Source organism: Myxocyprinus asiaticus, chromosome 9, assembly GCF_019703515.2.
Source record: "Myxocyprinus asiaticus isolate MX2 ecotype Aquarium Trade chromosome 9, UBuf_Myxa_2, whole genome shotgun sequence".
Classification (NCBI taxonomy): Eukaryota; Metazoa; Chordata; class Actinopteri; order Cypriniformes; family Catostomidae; genus Myxocyprinus; species Myxocyprinus asiaticus.
In genome coordinates, this window is record NC_059352.1 from 24,348,673 (window position 1) to 24,368,962 (window position 20,290).

The window sequence follows — 20,290 nt, forward strand, 5'->3', positions numbered from 1 at the left end:
CAACATCGAGTGAGTGACAGATAGGGAAGGTGGTCATTGTTTTCAAACAGATTCCAGAAATACCACACCAAACTCACACCACTGGTCGAGCCAAGTTGGGTTTGGAGAAAGTATTTTAAAAGTGAAAAAATGAAAATAAAACTTAAAACTTCAGCTTTAAGTAATATTGCATAGTATATTGTTAGAATTGTCTTAACTTTGTAAAATAGTATTTAATTGGAATTAATCTAGGAGAATCAATGTCTTAATCAGAGATTTTTGTATTTATGTTTAGCGAATATTAAGGAGAAATCACCTTAGACCCAAACAGGACTCAAACATGCAACCCCTTATTTGCTTTCAGCAGTATGAAATAGTGATATGAATGTTTATTCAATCAATTCAACAGAAAATGGAATTATCCTTTTCTTAGGGCAAAATTGTTATTTGGTATAAACTGGATCTGATTCAGAATTATAATTTTGTTTTTTGTGAGTGTGACCTGTGGCCTGTGAACTGAAGTTCTTTGAAGAACTTTATGATCAAGCTGTTGTTTCAGGAGTGAATACTGTATTTTCAGATATATTGCTTTCTTTTAAGATCATGATTTACAAATGTTCCCAATTAAATATGTCTTTGTTGTTTGGCAGCATTAGACTGGTAATCTCAAAATTACACTGCAATTTGCCTGATATTTAGTGATTAGCTAATGATGGGTTAGCTTGCAGATGTGGACAAACTGGAGTAAAAATCTGTTTTGATATTTAGCTGGCCTGTACAAATATATGGCCTGTGCATGCTCTCTCTCTCTCTCTCTCTCTCTCTCTCTCTCTCTCTCTCTCTCTCTCTCTCTCTCTCTCTCTTTCTTTCTTCCTCTTTGAAGTTCTGACCTGTTTAGTGTGGTTGGTGGTCTGACAATTGTTCTCCTATAAAAAAGAGATGTGTGCTGAATTAAAATATAAAGAAAGCAAAAGAGAAAAAAAAACTAGAGAGAGCCAGATAAAGGATAAGCCTGAACAACCATTGCCAACTAATCAACGTCACACTAGTGAAAATGTATTATAAACCATCTGACAGATCAGTAAGGCTTATCTAAGACACATCACTGTCTTTCAGGGTTGAAATACACCCAAAGTTCTGCGGTGGTTGATTCAACTTTATACATTTTAAGAAGTCAGAGTATTAGACATTGATAAAACATTGATAAAATGTTCAGCATTCAAAATGTAACTGACAGCGATTGTATCATCATAATATTTGCATACTGAATTGTGATTGGTCTTGTCATTCTTGCATGCATTTACGCTGGAAAGATAGCGCTGCGTTGTTTGTTTTTCATACAGTTACAGAAATCAAGACACTGAGTGCCATGAGTGTCATGAGAACAACAAAGCAGCTCTGATACAGCATTTCATTTATGCAGAACCAATGCTTATACCTAAACTTACCTAAAACTTTAGAACTATTATTTTGCTGCCTTACAAGCACTGGTATTTCCTTCTGTAAATGCAAATCTAGTGGTATGTGTTATATAATGACTATATCATAAACTGTCACAGAAATTCGACACTTGGAAAATAGATTTAGATTACCTAAATTTAGGTTACAGTTTCTCCAACAGAGAGATTTGCAGATGAAAGTGGCAGGTCATACTGTTGTGACTCATGTTCAGAATGTAATGAGCAAATTAAGTGACCTATCACAGACACATCATGGATTTATAGACCACGTCATCGTAGGGGGGCACTAATGCACCTGCCTCTGCAGCTGCTGGTCCCTGCCCCAGCAATGATTGCGTGTGATAGTGTATGTGTGCAATGTCACATCATTGGCACTAACAGGTGTGTGGGTGTGTGTGTGTGTGTGTGTGTGTGTGTGTGTATGTGTGTGTGTGTGTAAGTATATCAGCAGCTCATTATAGTGGCATGTGTCCCAACACCAGGCATATTTAACATTGAATTAACACCTAGTTAACATAATAACACCTTGTTCGCACTGTGACGCCAGTGTCTCTTGTCCAACTTCTTCTCTCTCTAGCTGTGAGATTTTCCATATTAGTTCCCTCATGTTGGTCCAAACCCGTTTTACTTTCTTTCATCATCTTTGTGTGAGAAACAGACTGAAATTTAAGTCGTTATTCAATTAAATTATTCAAAAACTTTAGTGTTCCTACATGAGGTTAAGTAAATAATAACAGAATTTTCATTTTCTGGTGAGCTATTCCTTTAAAAAAAATATTTAATCCTTATTCTTGAATGGAAGTGTACCTTTCTGTTTCTGGCATTCATAGAAGTATGTGAGATGTGGTTCCAGCAGAGCTCCAAAGCTGTCAGCATGCTGGAGATTTATCCTCCACTGTGAGCCCAGTCAGCAGGGATTCTGTGTGATCCATTACCATTTCTTGACTTTACACAGGGATTCACTCATGCGCACATGTGTTTGCTTTGGTAGTAGTTGCTGACCGGACTCTTTGCATTCAATGTCTTAAAGGAAAGCATATGTCCACCTTTTTAGAATGTGTGTGCTTATGCTGTCAGTCAGACCAAAGCCCTTTTTAAACCAAGTGAGTTTACTTGGCGGCCATCTTGGGAGTGCCCCAGGGCAGCTATTTTGTAGGCATGCAAGTGCAGCTCCTACAGTAGCTACTTGAATGGGGGAAAGGATGAAATCTCCAAAACTATTCCGCATAACACATCCAGGGATTTGCACGTATACAATTCGGACAAATTCATATGAATGAACTTGTAAGATTTCATACGAATTAGCCATATCATGAGATCAGGTTGGTCATTCATGTGCTCGAAACTCATAATTGCGATATGTCGTAAAGACCAGAAAATCCTTTTTCCAATAAGCTGATTGACTCTTTTAATTGAAGGCAGGACTTCCTTTCCTACAGCCACCCATTCATTTTACAACTGTTGGCCTGTTCCTCCTCATATTGTCACTGGTCAGACACGCACACTTATGAGAGAGGAATGGACCAATGCCATACATTCCTGGAGCAGTGTGCACCTTTATGCTGACTCCTGCACTGCACCAGTCCCATTGTTTATTGTGCTCGGTAGTGAACTGATGAAAATATCCCTGGTCTGACTCACAAGGGGCCATTGTGAAGCGAGCATCACTAACTCTAGACCTGTCAACACTTGCCCATATTGTGTTGCTGCACTGTAATAAAATTCCCTTTGTACAGTAACAAGTCTGTAATCTTGGTGTATTAGAGGCAGGTTTACCTGCACACTCTCGAACACACACAGAGTGCTAATAACAACACGACTGTCTGTTCAATTTCACATGCTTGCTGTGTGTTTTGTCATATCTTTCACAAAAAGTTAATTGAAGCCAAACTGCTGAACTGAAACCGGATTTGCAAAATATAACTCCCAATGCTTAGAATCAGCAAATACTATGGCATGTTTTTGGGACTTGTATCTCAGTAATACCATGGTACTCTTTGAAATACTTTGTAAATACCATAGTATATGAGTGAACATTCAGTACCATGGTATATATCAAGCTTGGTATAACCATTTGAAATCATCTCTGTACCATGGTTTCTTTTTGTATGGGTTTTATTGTCCATTTAAAATTTATTTTCTCTTGGTTTTCTGTCTACAGGGGCTGAGATTCCTCCAGACCCAAAAGTGGTGGCTGCCTCCAGTTGGAACATGTCCAGGGGAGCTGAAAGAGGTGAGTTTGAGCCCGACTCTGTTCTGCCACTGAGGGACACCATTAGGTCTACAGTAATGTGACAGATAGTCAGTGATTGCTGGATGTTTTGTCTGGAGATGAATGTTGGCTTTGATTGCCAAAGCAGACAGGATTACTAGCAGGAACATGTGAGCTGTAAGATGGCAACAGTTTAAAAAGGGGCTGGTTATGTGTCTTATGTCATTATGATTCTTCAGCGAGAGCTGAACTGTCTGGGACACTGTGCCCTAATTTGATGGTTTCCATACACATTGGAAATCTAGATCTGTTGTGTCTGTGATATCATTTCAGATGCAAGTTGGAACAAAAGTGAGGAGAGTTAACACAAGTATTTTCCACAGGATCACTTAACAATTAATTTTTTTTTATTTTTTTTTTTAGAATGTGTGTTAGCTTGGAACCCATATACGTATATGCTGGTGTACTCCTTAAAGTTGACAAAATCAACCTTTAGCAGATATACACATTTGAAATTATTTTTGCTCTGGAAAATTGACAAAAATATTGATAATTTTTTTGTCCAGTCAAATGCTCTCTTTATGAGAATTCCTTCCCCCTAATGCTTACTGCAACCAACTAGCAAATAGCAAATCACGATTAATGGCAGTGATGTAACTACAGACTTTTCGGCCCCCTTTTTGAATTTTTTGTTTCAATACATGACACAGGACACATTACACAGGAAATTGACATTTAGCCTCCGAAAGTTCATGTACCCTGAAATGAACCCCATATTGACAAATATTTTGGCATCAATTCTTTAATGACCACCTTCCACTCAAGTGCTACTTATAGTGAGCAACCTCCAAGACACAGGTTCTGGTCCCATGGAAACCAGGAAGAAATCACATTCACATAAATAATGCTGAGCGCAATTCAGAGGTGGCATTTTCACTCAAGAAAATTAAAGTTTTACTCCACTGACAGGTAAGCCCAAAGTATACTTCGGTTTTGACGTGAACACTCAGCGTCTGTGTAAAGTCGAACGTGAGCCTGCCAAAGTATACTTCATTTGACTGTGCGTGCATTCACTGGCAGTTGCCGCATACGCGCTACGACTGTTATGAGATAATGGAGTATTTCTCATCAGGAGTGTAGTGCATTTACGCAGAAGAAAACTAAGAGAAATTGAACAATTCAATGCAGAACAACTTAAATCCAGAATCTACACTGGCTATAATGAAATTCGGACTGGTGCCAACAAGACTGAGTTTGTTGCATCTGGCAAATCTTAACTGCGGGGGAAGCACAGTGAAACTCCTCAGTCTTTGATGTTAATCAGATAAACCCCCAACTCGTCACATGACTGATAAGTTGAGGGACTGTTCTATGACTGACATGGAAACCTCCATTGTTCTTCAATATAACCAACTCTCTACACTTAAAAATATTATACTTATCATGAGGCAGATTTCCGGCTCACCAGCTCACATGAAGCTTAATTTATGAACATTTGACATGGACTTTGGACTTGCTTATTTTACTACTATTAAAATACACAGCCATATGTAGGATTATACTTAAAAAATGGACAAATGTATTCTATGCAGATGATAACCCCTACAATTATGTTTCTCATAGCGTGTAATGTATTATCCATGTTTAAAATGAAAAAAACTAAATATTAGGACATTTTATCATGCATTATAACTGAATTATAACTGTAATTTAATAAGAAAGTACAAGTGTTTGGTATGTAATTTATTGTCTTTTAAATTCCAGAGTGATGGTGTGAAGTATATTTGGGTTATTTGCAGTTGTTGTTCTCTTTTGAAATTCATGATTAAAATGTTCACTTTTTGAGCGGGAAACTCACAAACCTGAGAACAATAGGTCATAAATTAATTATTTTGAGGGGAGGACAGAAATGACCATATGACCTAGAAAAAGACACTTCTGATTGGCTCAAGACACCTTTGGGGTGTGGCCAACCTCAAATCAATAAAACCTCCCCGCCTAGGACGAATGCTCTCTGTTCTTCATTCTTCTTGCACTCCCTTTTGGGAGGCCTCGCTTCCAGGGCTCTGCCTGGTCATTCTGTCACCCGTCCGGCATCCACGATCTTCAACAGAATTCCAAACATTGATGCAACAAAGGCTTTCTACGGACCTAGCCAAAGAACCAAGGCAGCGCAATGCAATGCAACTTAAGCAAGGACAAACCGACAAACCTTCGCTGAAAGTGCTGGTGTTTTAGTAGATAACGTCATGGTTACTTGTGTAACCTCCGTTCCCTGATGGAGGGAACGAGACATTGTGTCGATGTAGTGACACTAGGGGTCACTCTTGGGAGCCCAAGACACCTCTGGTCTTTGATAAAAGGCCAATGAAAATTGGCGAGTGGTATTTGCATGCCACTCCCCCGGACATACGGGAATAAAAGGAGCTGGTATGCAACCACTTATTCAGGTTTTATGCTGAGGAGCCGAGATAAGGTCCGGCCATTTCAGCGGGTAGTACAGCGTTGTGGCAGGAGGGACACAACGTCTCGTTCCCTCCATCAGGGAACAGAGGTTACACAAGTAACCATGACGTTCCCTATCTGTCACTCACTCGATGTTGTGTCGATGTAGTGAAAACTAGGGGTCCCTATACGAAACGCCACAACTGGCTGAACTGTGTTACGTGAACTGGCGGTGTGTGGCGGGCAGACCACTGTGTGCCTCGTAGCCAGCACACCAGGTCGACACGTAACCTCCCCCAACATAGTTATGAGTGTTGAACGGCCCTTTGGGGACAAGTCGACAACCCAAAAGATAGAGACAGGCTAATCCAGTCATGGCCTCTTTTCCCCTTCTTTTTTTCCACTCCCTAAAAAAGAAGGGGGATTATCCAACTGGGCCGCCAGGTCTAGTCGGGGGGTGTCCCTCCCAAGGGGAAGATACTGCGGAGACCACACCTCACCCAAAGAGAGGGGGGGATATTTAAGTGGAAAAATACGTCACATGGTCTTTCCGACCATGTGGAGAGTCTTCAAGGTAGATCCTACCCAACGGGGGAGGAATTACTACAAACATGGAGACTGGGGCAGAGGGACTCTGCCCAAGGAAGACGCAGTTTGCCAACAGGGAAATGAATTAGTGGAAGATATACATCGCATGGGGTTAGCCTTACAAGGAACCACCACATGCGGTGCACCTACCCCAGAACAGGACTCTTAGTTAGCATGTGTACTCTGCCGGCAGCGAGTCTCTCCAAAAACTCGACTGCTTCAGGGCTCGGAGGAAGTCAACCAGAGAACAAAGTTTGTGAACACTACTGGGAATTAATGGCACACATCTTCAGCTCAAAAGGAGGTGGAAGGCACTATGTGCAGCGATACACCCGGCCGGCTATCCCGTGCTTATCCATTTGTATTGCGTGCCACTACCTGGGATGAAACCGGTTCCACCTGGAGATTGTAGAACCTTGCAAAGGTGTTGGGTGTTGCCAAGCCTACTGCTCTGCAAATGTCTGTTAGAGAGGCACCCCTGGCCAGGGCCCAGGAGGCCGCTACACCCCTGGTAGAATGGGCTCATAGGCGGCATGTCCTGGGCGTGATATGCTATAGTTATGGCATCAATGAGCCAGTGGGTGATCTTCTGCTTGGAGACAGTGCTTCCTTTCTGCTATGCACCAAAGCAGACAAAGAGCTGCTCAGAGATCCTAAAGCTCTGCGTGCGATCCAAATAGATGCGTAAAGCGTGCACCGGACACAGCAACGACAGGGCTGGGTCTGCCTACTCCTGGGGCAGCGCTTGAAGGTTCACCACCTAGTCCCTAAAAGGGGTCGTGGGAACCTTGGGCACATAGCCTGGTCGGGGTCTCAGGATCACGTGAGAGTAGTCCGGACCAAACTCCAGGCACGTTTCGCTGACAGAGAACGCTTGCAGGTCTCCTACCCTCTTGATGTAAGTGAGCGTAGTCAGGAGGACAGTCTTCAAGGAGAGTGTCTTAAGCTCGGCTGACTGTAAAGGCTCAAAGGGGGCTCTCTGTAGACCCTGAAGAACTACAGAGAGGTCCCATGATGGAAAGAGGCGCTTTCTGGAGGGATTCAGCCCCCTGGCACCTCTTAGGAACCAGATGATCAGGTTGTGCTTCCCTAAGGACTTACTGTTGACTGTGTCATGGTGTGCTGCTATGGTGGCAACGTACACCTTCAAGGTGGAAGGGGACAGCCTCCCTTCCAACCTCTCCTGCAGGAAGGAAAGCACTATCCGACTGCGCATCTCTGGGGGTCTTCCCGTCAGGAAGAACACCAGTTAGCGAACAGACACCACTTAAAGGCATACAGGTGCCTCGTAGAGGGGGCGCTAGCCTGAGTGATCGTGTCTACCTCCGCATCCCATCCAGGGGCCAGACATGGAGATTCCAGAGGTATGGTCGCGGGTGCCAGATGGTGCCCCATCCCTGAGAAAGAAGGTCCTTCCTCAGGGGAATTCGCCGGGGGGAGGGGGCTGTCGCGAGGAGCGTGAGGTCCGAGAACCACGTCTGGGTGGGCCAGTAGGGTGCTATCAGGACGACCTGCTCCTCGTCCTCCCTGACCTTGCACAGGGTCTGTGCAAGTAGGCTCACTGGGGGAAACGCATATTTGTGCATGCCAGGGGGCCAGCTGTGTGCCAGTGCATCTATGCTGAGGGGGGCCTCGGTCAGGGCGTTCCAGAGTGGGCAGTGGGAGGATTCTTGGGAGGCAAACAGTTCCACCTGTGCCCGTCTGAATCGACTCCAAATCAGCTGGACCACCTGAGGGTGGAGTCTCCACTCTCCCCTGAGGATAACCTGCCGTGACAGCATGTCCGCTGTAGTGTTGAGGTTGCCCAGGATGTGAGTGGCTCACAGCGACTTGAAGTTCTGCTGACTCAAGAGGAGGAGACGGCAGGCGAGTTGTGACATACAACGAGAGCGCAGACCGCCTTGGCGGTTGACATATGCTACCATTGCCGTGTTGTCTGTCCAAACTAACACGTGCTTGCCCTGGATCAACGGCCGAAACCTCCGCAGGGCGAGCAAAATTGCCAACAACTCGAGGCAGTTGATGTGCCAATGCAGTCGCGGGCCCGTCCATAGGTCGGCGGCTGCGTGCCCATTGCAAACAATGCCCCAGCCCATTTTGGAGGCATCCGTCATGACCACGACGCACCTGGAGACCAGTTCTAGGGGAACACCTGCCCGTAGAAACGAGAAGTCGGTCCAAGAGCTGAAAAGACGGTGACAGACCGGCGTGATGACCACGTGATGTGTCCCATGGCGCCATGCCCATCTCGGGACTCGAGTCTGAAGCCAGCGCTGAAGCGGTCTCATATGCATCAACCCGAGCGGGGTGGCTACCGCTGAGGATGCCATATGCCCCAGGAGCCTCTGAAAAAGTTTCAGTGGAACTGCTGTTTTCTGTTTGAATGCCTTCAAACAGGCCAGCACCGACTGGGTGCACTCATTCATAAGGCACACTGTCAAAGAGACTGAGTCCAGCTCCAAACCGAGAAAAGAGATGCTCTGAACCAGGAGGAGCTTGCTCTTTTCCCAGTTGACCTAAAGCTCTAGTCGGCTGAGGTGTGAGAGCACCAAGTCCCTGTGTGCGCACAACATGTCCTGAGAGTGAGCTAGGATTAGCCAGTCGTCAAGATAGTTGAGAATGTTAATGCCCACCTCCCTTAACGGGGCAAGGGCTGCCTCTGCGACCTTCGTGAAGATGTGAGGAGGCCAAAAGGGAGGACTTTGTACTGATACACTGTACTGATTTCCTAGAATGCAAACCGCAGGAAGGGTCTGTGTCGAGGAAGGATCGAGACGTGGAAGTACGCGTCCTTCAGATTTACCGCCGCGAACCAATCTTGATGCCGGACGCAAGCCAGAATGCGTTTTTGCGTCAGCATCTTGAACGGGAGTCTGTGTAAGGCCCGGTTCAGTACTCGCAGGTCCAAGATTGGCCGCAACCCACCGCCTTTTTTTGGTACGATGAAGTAGGGTCTGTAAAACCCCTTTTTCATCTCGACCGGAGGGACAGGTTCTATAATGCCCTTCCGTAGGAGGGTAGCGATCTCCGTGCGCAAGGTAGCAGCGTTTTCGTCCTTGACCAAGGTGAAGTGGATACCGCTGAACCTGGGCGGGCGCCTGGCGAACTGAATCGCGTAGCTGAGTCGGACGGTCTGGATCAGCCATCGCGACGGAGTGGAAAGCGCAAGCCACGCATCCAAGTTCCGTGCAAGGGGGACCAAGGGGACAACGTCGTCGGACATACCGGCAGGTGGGGCCTCGCGGCGGGGCAGAGCTCGAGGTGCCACACCACATCATGGCCGTGCTGAGTCTTGGGACATCGAAGCACTTACCTGGCTCCTTGTGACCACCCCCGGAACAGCCTGGGACGGGGGAGGAAGAGGCCTGTCCTCGTAACCCATGGAGACTGCCACATTGGGGGCGGCTGTGTGCCACAGCTGGGCACTCAGGGGCAGGAAGACCACCGCTGGAGCGCCAATCCTGCAAGGAAAAACCCGTGGACGGTAGTTGTGATGATGACCGTTCACACCGGGTATGTGACCCAGGGAGGAAAGAAACTGCTCTTTTGCTGAACTGTTGGGTACCGCAGCCACTTGGCCATGTGGCGAAATCAAACAAAAAGGCAACAAAAGATTTTCCACCCAGCCCTCCATTGGGGAATGGAGTGGTCTTCTTACCAGCTCCAGGTGAGTGGGTTTCGTCGTCCCTGGGTCGCCTGTCTCAGGGGCGCTTTGACGACCTCCGTGGGTTCTTAGCAGCCGACTGTGAGACGGGTGGTGTCTGCTTCCTGCGGTGGGCTCCACGCCAGGGCCGGGCCGAAGGGGCGGGCTGCGGCGGAACCGGTGCAGTCACCGCAGGGGGACGCCCTTGGCGACGAGCAGGCGGGGTGCGGGATCTTGAGCTGCGCCGGGGCAGGATGTGCCGGATAGCCTCCATCTGCTGCTTCACTGCCGAGAACTGCTGGGCAAAGTCCTCAACGGTGTTGCCGAATAGGCCAGCCTGGGAAATGGGGGCAGCAAGAAACCGTGTCTTGTCGGCCTCACCCATCTCGACCAGGTTGAGCCAAAGGTGGCGCTCCTGGACCACTAATGTGGCCATCGTCCACCCGAGAGACCGCGCCATGACCTTCGTCGCTCGGAGAGCGAGGTCGGTCGCCGTGCGCAGTTCCTGCATCAAATCTGGGGCGGAACTACCCTCGTGCAGTTCTTTCAGTGCCTTGGCTTGGTGGACCTGCAGGAGAGCCATGGCGTGCATGGCAGAGGAGGCTTGTCCAGCAGGGCTTGGATGGGAGCTCAGGGCATCCGCACCAGATGGCGGCGCTCTGCAGGCATAGGTGCACCGTGAGCGCCTTATCCACCGGGGGAATCGCCATATAGCCCCTGGCCGCCCCGCCATCGAAGGTAGTGAGGGCGGGGGAACTGCGGAATCGGGGCCGGGCAGTAAAAGGAAAGACACTGGAGTGGGCGTGGCTGCTTTGAGCGGTGCCATGAGCCCAGGAACCAATCATCAAGCCACGAGGGTTCAGGGGAGTGTGGAGGGTTCCACTCTAACCCGACGCTCGCGGCCATCCGGGAAAGCATGTCCGACATTTCTGCATCAGCCTGTGACTGGGCAATCGTCCCCAAGGGGGGGAGCCCAGCTGAGGCTTCTGTGTCCGACTGGACAAGCCCGCTCTCCGATGCTGCGCTCGAGAGCTCATCATCTTCGCGGGCTCCGAACAAGAGGCCAGACTCGCTGTGAGACGAGTCGGCAGACTCATCCGGAAGCCCAACTGGGGCAGACGAGCGTGCTGGGAAATGGGAAGTCCGCGGGGGGATACCCAGCGGAGGCGATCCCATTGGGGTCCCCAAATCACCCCCAGTGCTAGCCACTCTGGCCTCATACCCGTAGGTAGAAGGACCGAGGCGGGGAGCCGCTGGGGTGGCTTGCTTTCTTACGAAAGCAAGCCGCGACCGCAACGTTGCCATGGTCATATTCTCACAATGAGAACATGAACCATCCACAAATGCTGCCTCCGTGTGGGTCGCGCCCAGACACGAAAGACAGCGATCATGACCATCCGAAGTTGAGAGATAACGACCACAACCAGGAATAACACACAATCGGAAAGCCATCTTTAAAAATACACATCTTTAAAAAGACGTTCCGTGTGTGCCGATCTTTTAGAGAAATATACTCTTTTAGTGGAAAAAGCTCTTTCAGAAAATATACTCTCTTTTTTTTCTGCCGAAGCGCCCAGGGGCGTTCTCTGCAATGCACCAGTGCAGAGGAGGGAGAAGCCACTGAAATGCGCCGTCAGATCCAGCAGAGGTGAATGAACAGTAGAAATTCAGCTCAGTGAGCATGACCATTCGGCTCCGAAGAGAAAATCTGAATGAGTGGTTGCATACCAGCTCCTTTTATACCCGTATGTCCAGGGGAGTGGCATGCAAATACCACTCGCCAATTTTCATTGGCCTTTTATCAAAGACCAGAGGTGTCTCTGGCTCCCAAGAGTGACCCCTAGTGTCACTTCATCGACACAACGTCGAGTGAGTGACAGATAGGGAACTGGGTAACCCGATCTAAATCGAGGCATACTAAATTAAGTAATGATGGTTCTCAAGGCATGGCCTGTAGACTCCATAAAGTTCATTTTTTCGTTACAGATTACTTCCATTTCATCTTATGTCAAAGCTCACACACCAACCTGTGATTTATGTTTGTCTACTGTATGTGTGTTAGTTTAGTTTTATGTTGGGTTAGGGTTAACCTAACCCTAACCCTAACCCTATTCAAAGACAATTTTATTATGTATTTGATCAAATCCTATCAGTCCCTAGAAATCTGTCGATCCTAAAAATCTGCATTGCTCATAAACAGTATTTCAAGCTATTTGTGATATTATTTTCAATGGCCATGAAAGTAGGATTACTGTAAGAATTAATCTTATGTGCCGATCAACTCATCACTGGCCAAAGACTTTGATAGGACGTAAACATTACTTATTTTAATATTCCTCAAGTCAGTCGTTATTCTCCTTATTGAGCTAAATTCCTTGCATTAATGGTTGGAAAATTATGCAGGCATTAGCTTAAAGCCATTATGCAAATTCCCTACATATAATTGGTGATGAATGCTGGCAGTTGTAAATATACCGTCACAAAGTCGCTAATTCCCTACAGGAGTTTAGACACATAAAGAAGTCTTTATATTCCTTCAGACTCGAGTTATACAAATACAGGTATCTCCTGACCTCCTCACACATGCGTTCTTGATGTGCACATCCACTGTTGTTGTTTTCACATTCATCTCCTGTTGTTTAGCAGTGATTATATCATTCTTCGTAACAGCAACGGCTCATGTGTGTGTTACCACCTTGTGGACCCACTAATTAATGCAAATTATTCCAGGCGCATTTTGTGCATTCAAAGACACGCGAAAAATTGGGCTCTGCACATTCAGTGCTTGAGCACTCTGCTGATGACTAAATTTGCATCACGCATCCTGTATGCGGAAGCTCAGCATTCATGTCTGACCGAAGTATACTTTGGGCTTTAGGTTTAGGGTCTGTTGAAACTAAACAACGAAAAATTTACATCATTTACAATTTACAAACTAAAAAAAAAAAAGTTTTTGGCACCACTCTGTGGACATTTCACCTGGAAACTGGAGCTCACGTGTGCCTGTACATTAAATAACACTTCCAGCTTCAGCCACTGGTGGCAGTGATTTGAATTTCGGTAAGCACAGACTGATTTTAGCTGAAGAACTTTTCACCTACAGTCACTGAATTCACAGTGTGATCTGTCTGTTCAATAGAAATTATGAAAACATAGGAAAGAAAGCTGCGCTCTACAGATGATTTAATGTGGCCTTTAACGTTTTTCTTTCACTTATAAACACACACACACACTTACAGGCACATTATATCAGTACACAGCTCCATTCCAAGCCTTCTCCTTTCTCTATTATTCTTTTATTTGTAATATAATTTATGTTTTTCCTGTCTTGAAGCAAACTTAGTATTGATTAAACTATAATCTAAGAGAATTGGGGTCATTAAGTCTACTCTCTGATTTTTCCAAATTATCCTAACTGTTTTGGGATAAATATTCAGATCTCTGTCGGATTTGTTGCTTGGTGCTGGAATACAATTGTCAACACAAAAAGATCTTCCTTACTGATCTCTGCTTTCCTGTCCTCAGAAGTCTTTCCTTTGACCAGCAGTTGGCTTATGCTTTAGAGTAGAAGCAGAGGAAAGGTTTAAAGAAACAAAAGACTTCAAAGTAATTGCTATCTGATAGATACATTGTTTATCCTATTCTTGTCCTGTCACCATTGCTAAGGCAAGCATCACTGTTACTATTGCTCATAAGTATTAAACTTCAGCATGTAGGTTAAATTGTCCTTGCACTGTTTGTCAAATCGCATGGTCTGTTAAAGAGAGGTGCTGTCATGGTAAACACAAGAGAGGATCCAAACGCAGAGGAACAGTTCACGTTAGTTTATCAACAGTCGAATATAAATCAACACAGAGTCAAGAGTGCTTGGAACAGAGACCGGCACAGACTACAGCAGGCAAAGAACTAGAGAGAAATCCAGATGACCGGGGCACCTGGGCTTGGAGAGTCAGTAACAGGACCAAAGGCAAGGAGACTGATTTCAGTCATCCTCTGGAGCTTCAGATTCAGGAAGGCACGCAGCCACTAACCGAGAAACAGGAGATACACACACAAGACCGACAGAGGCGAGACTGCATGAGGTGAGCATAGAAACACAATGAACAATCCAGCAACAAGACAGACACACTGAGGGGTTTAAATAAGGAGAGTGAAATGGGGAACAGGTGCCACGAATCAGCTGATAGGATATCGTGAGCAGTGTTCCCATAGCAACCGTACTCACGCTCAATCTGCGTCACCTGTGACACATGAGGGAGGGAGCCACACACACACACAAACACAGAATGAACCGAACGAACTCACCAGAGCCGTGACAGTACCTCCTCCCCATGGACGGCTCTAAGCGTCCTCGAGGGGCTTACCATGACATTGATTGAACTCCGATATCAGAGCACGGTCCCAAATGTCCCGAGCCGGGACCCAACACCTCTCCTCAGATCCATAACCCTCTCAGTCTACCAGGTATTGGAACCCTCTACCCCTCCGCCTAACATCGAGGAGCCATTTCATTGATTAGGCAGGAGCCCTCTCAATAAGGCGTGGCGGCGGCAGGATGGGAGAGGTGGGATGAAGCTCAGAGCGGAAAACCGGTTTGATCGTAGAGATGTGAAAAATGGGGTGAATGCGTTTGAGGTGTGGTGGTAATTTAAGCCATACCACCACCGGACTAAGGATCTTATAGATGGCGAAAGGGCTGATGAAATGGGGCCCCAGCTTTCAAGAGGGGAGTCGGAGAGGAATATCCTTGGAGGACAACCAAACCTTCTGACCACAGACATAAGGGGGGTTTATACCAGTGACGGTCCGACGACCTCTGATAGCGGGCATCAGCCTTAAGGAGGGCTTCCCTGGCACCCTTCTATGTGCGTTGGCACCTTTAAATAAACGCATGTGCAGGGGGACAGAGACGTCTGGTTCTTGAGCCAGGAATATCTGTGGCTGATAACCTAGGCAGCACTGGAAGGGTGATAACCCAGTAGACGATGAGGGCAAGGAGTTGTGTGCATACTCAACCCAGGCTAAAGAGGTGCTCCAGGAAGACGGATTCAGGGAATACACACATTGCAGGGCTCTCTCCAGATCCTAATTGGCACGCTCCACTTGCCCATTGTTCTAGGGTGAAATCCAGAAGACAAACTCATGGTCACTCCAAGCTGTCAGCAGAGCTCTGCCCAAAACCTTGACATAAATTGGGGTCCTCTGTCTGAAACTACGTCGACCAGGAGGCCATGAATGCAGAAAACATGGTTTATGACCTCAACCTCTGTCTCCCTTGCTGAAGGCAATTTGGGGAGGGGGATGAAATGAGCCACCTTCAAGAGTCAGTCCACCATGGTCATAATGACTGTGTTGCCATGGGATGGAGAAAGACAGGTAACACAAACCATGGCTATGTGAGACCAGGGTCTCAAAGGGACTGACAGCAGTTGGAGGAGCCCTGCTGGGGGTTGACTGGAGATCTTGCTAGACGCGCAAACGGGACAAGCAGCAATGAACCATATAACGTCCTGTGCTAATGAGGGCCACCAGAATATTTGTTGAACGAGCACATGGGTGCAAGTCGTGCCAGGGTGACGGGCCAGATTGAAGGAGTGACCCCACTGTAGGATGTGTGTTCGGACCAATCGGGAACAAATAACAGGTTCGCTGGGATCTTCGCTGGAAGAGGGATATCGCGCAGTGCTTAACAGACTTTGGACTCCACCTCCCAAGACACCATGCCCACCACCCGGGAAGGTGGTAGGATGGTGTCCAGTGGGACCGTGGAGGTCTGGACCTCGAACCGTTGAGAGAGGATGTCGGGATTGAGGTTCTTAGAGCCAGGACAGTACGAGAGCACGAAGTGGAACCGAGTAAAGAAAAGCGCCCAGCGAGCCTATCTGGAATTTAACCGCTTGGCTCCGTGGATGTACTCTAGGTTCTTGTGATCAGACCAAACCATGAAAGGTACCCCTGAACCCTCTAACCAATGGCACCACTCCTCCAAAGCCAACCTGACAGCCAGTAGCTTTCTGTTACCCACGTCGTAATTCTGTTCTGAGTGTGTTAGGCGATGGGAAAAAAAAGGCACACGGATGCATTTTTTAGTCCGAGGGAGAGCGCTGAGACAAAACCGCTACAACCCCAACCTCAGACGCATCCACCTCCACCACGAACTGATGAGAAGGGTCAGGAGTAATTAGAATTGGGGCAGTAGTAAACCTTTTCTTTAATTTGAGAAATGCGGCTTGAGCCTGCAGGGACCAACGAAACTCAGGACGGGAGGAGGTGAGATCCGTGAGAGGTGCAGCGAGTTGACTGTAGTTGCGGTAAAACCACAGTAAAAATTGGCGAACCCCAGAAACCTTGGCAAAGACTTGCGGGAGTCTGGGGCCAATCTGAAACAGTGCTAACCTTAGCGGGTCCATGCGAATCCCCTTGGATGAAACGATGAACCCCAGGAACGGAACCAACTGTGCATGAAACACACACTTCTCCACCTTGACATACAGACGGTTCTCTAGTAGCTGTTGGAGCACCCTCCTGACGTGCTGGACATGGTCTTAGACATTCTTGGACATTCTTGGACATTCTTGGACATTCTGGGACAACTGCAGAGGAACAGTTCACATTTGTTTATTAACAGTCGAATATAAATCAACACAGAGTCAAGAGAGTTTGGAACAGGGACCAGCACAGACTGAAGCAGGCAAAGAACTTGAGAGAAATCCAGATGACCGGGGCACCCGGGCTTGGAGATTCAGGAACAGGACCAAAGTCAAGGAGGCTGATTTCAGTCATCCACTGGAGCTTCAAATTCATGAAGGCACACAGCCACTAACTGAGAAACAGGAAATACACACACAGGACCAACAGAGGCAAGACTGCTTGAAGTGAGCATAGAAACACACTGAACAACAAGACAGACACACTGAGGGGTTTAAATAAGGAGCGTGAAATGGGGAACAGGTGTCGTGATTCAACTGATGGCATAGCATGAGCAGCGTTCCTATAGCCAGGGTTGGGAGGGTTACTTTTGAAATGTATTCCACTACAGATTACAGAATACATACTGTAAAATGTAATTTGTAACATATTTCGTTAGATTACTCAAAGTCAGTAACATATTCTAAATACTTTGGATTACTTCTTCAGCACTGGTTGATTTTTTTCACTTGTTTTGACTATAAAAACTCTGCCAGTACAGTAAGACAAAATAGACATTTTAAAAATGCATTCTCTGAAAAACCTAAATATCTTATGCAGTGTTGTTTCCAAAACAAGATAAATCAAACTGATCTTGTTTTAAGGATTTTTAGATATTTTTACAGGAAAACAATAAAAAAATTATTATCAAGAATAAGATTTTTGCCCTAATATCAAAGGTCTTACTAGAAAAAAAAGAAATTATGATCCAATGTGAATTTTCTTGATATGATCGTGCCTGGAAACATGCATGTAAAATGGCTAGAAATAGCATTTTAGATTAGCGTAAAGCTGACAATTTATACAAGGTTTATTTATATTTCTTCTACTCCAAACTTACTTCAGACTTACTTCTCTGTCTGCTCGTATGAATGTAACACATCATAAGAAGGTGTTTCACTGCTGTTCAAATGCACTTTGGATCGCATTATTTATGTGTATAAATGTTTTCCATCTGAAAGGACTGAATATTAAATGAAACAAATGACAATAAAATGCAAAGTAATCTCTTCAGTAATCAAAATACTTTCTGAATGTAACTGTATTCTAATTACCAATGATTTAAATTGTAACTGTAGTGGAATACAGTTATTTTTATTTTGTATTTTAAATACGTATTCCCGTTACATGTATTCCGTTACTCCCCAACCCTGCCCATAGCAACCGTGCTCACGCTCAATCCGCGGCACCTGTGACCGTGTGAGGGATGGAGCCACGCACACACAAACACAGAACGTACAGAACGAGCTCACCGGAGCTGTGACAGGTTCACTATCACTTTTCTAAGCAATCAGACTAGGAATGCTCCGATCGACCGCTGATTGGTATCAGTCAACATTCACTTCCTATGACTTGATCGGTGGTCTCATAATATGGCGATCACATCAACCGATCGCCAGTGTCACAAAAGACCTGCGGCTCCTTAAAGACTTCAGCATCACTCTCATGTCTTCACAGCTGTGTGGGGAACAGTAATCGATTGTTGTAGTGAAGAGTGATGCAGCGTGAGAGGTATGGAGATTATGAAAATCATACTGTACTTGTGTACATGCGATACAGCAATGGGAAAGCGGTGCCATCTTTATTTTTGTTGGCTGCAGTGGTGTGCATAGGTCTCATAATAGTAACACGGGCTACAAGATAAGGTATAATTCAAACATATTTATTCAATAACTCCCAAACAAACTGCCCTTACAGCAGCATCTGTTAAGCCCGCAAATATGTGCTCTTTCGCCACTCTCTTCTTGTCTCTTCCATCACATAAGAGTGTGTATGCTCCACTCATTAAAGCTTCAGCAGGAACGAGTAAAAGCGGAACTTACCTACATCCATAATTATTAAAAGGCAGGGAACATAAAATAAAATAAAATATTGCCTATATAAAATATTTAGATACAATAATATGATGCAATAGATGCAAAAAATAAATACAAAAATAAATAATAAAATAATGAAAAATAATAATAAAATAAAATAGTGACAACTGTTACATTAAGTTTAATCTTTTGGTTGTCAGTTTGACTTGTTCTTCATAGGAATATCTATCCTTATATAGAGAATGTTTTGTTTAAAAAAAAATTGTTTTTAAGGCCTATTAAAAAATTTATTATTATCTTTTTTTATATATATTTTTTTGTGTTTGTGTATTTGATTATCAATTAACCAACCTACAGCATTTATAATCTGCAAAAACTAAGCAAAACCTATGGTATTACCAACAGGATAATTCAGTTAACAGTGGCACTGAGCTTACATAATTGGTTATGACAGAGCTCCTGGAAAAAGGTTTAATGACCGGTATCGTAATCGGTATTTGCTGATCAGATTATAACTAAATCGATATTCGTATCTGCTGTAAAAATCCTGATCGAAGCATCCATAAATCAGATGTAGGATTTTAGTCTAGTAAGTGATTAAACATATGAAAAAGATCACATTGAAGGAGAGATCCGGGCCATAACTAGGGGCCAGAATATCATAGAGACTTCAGGAAGTTATATGTGCAATTTTGAATTGGGCCAGTAAGCAACCACCCAGAACACCCTAACAACATCATAGCAACATTCTAAATTTTGCACAGGCAAACACCACTTACATCTTCTTTAGAAAAAGGCCTTTTTTTTCTTTTCTTTTTTTCTGAAAATATAAAAATTATATTTGCACATCACACAAACAAAATATGTTATTGTCTTTGTCTTACTATCTTCAAATAGCCAAATTTGTTCTTCAAATCCTCTGCAGAGGTTTGATAAATAAACAACTGAATTACATGTGTGTGTGGGTCTGTGTGCAGTTGGTTTCATCTGGCTCAAGTTCATAACCAGTCACCACATCCTTAAATCATTACAAGGAAGTGGACATGTCCAAAAGATTAGACTCATCAGTCAGATGCATTGTGGGTCAGAACTTATCCCCATGTGGTTGTATCCTTCCATTTATTGGACAGCCACAATTGTATATTGTTTTAAGAGAGCTGATATTTGGATGGAGGAAATTAAGATGGAGGGATAAAAAAGAGATCCACCAGGGGAAGGAAGGTATCTTTTCCCCAGCCACCCCCAGACCAGACATGTCTGGAATGAGAGAAAGAGAGAAGGGAGTAAAAGGAGGTGTGAATGGACAAGAGGAAGGATTAAAGGAATGTATAGTGTGTATGTTAGTCACTTGGCACCCAGACCTCAGGTATCTGAGTTTCAGATTATGTTCAGTGTAGATTTTGAGACTATGAGAAATGGCTCAGGACTAGGGTTACCAATCGTCCCATATAATTCGCAA

General features: G+C 45.3%; 1 protein-coding gene across 1 annotated transcript in view; it reads left to right on the top strand.

Moving 5' to 3' along the window:
- LOC127446332 (inactive tyrosine-protein kinase transmembrane receptor ROR1-like) overlaps positions 1–20,290 on the top strand; it is a 252,529-nt gene that overhangs the window by 189,350 nt on the left and 42,889 nt on the right. The window contains exon 2 of the mRNA XM_051707163.1: positions 3,601–3,672. Within this exon, the coding sequence (XP_051563123.1) occupies positions 3,601–3,672 (72 nt within the window). The remainder of the gene's footprint in view (positions 1–3,600; positions 3,673–20,290) is intronic.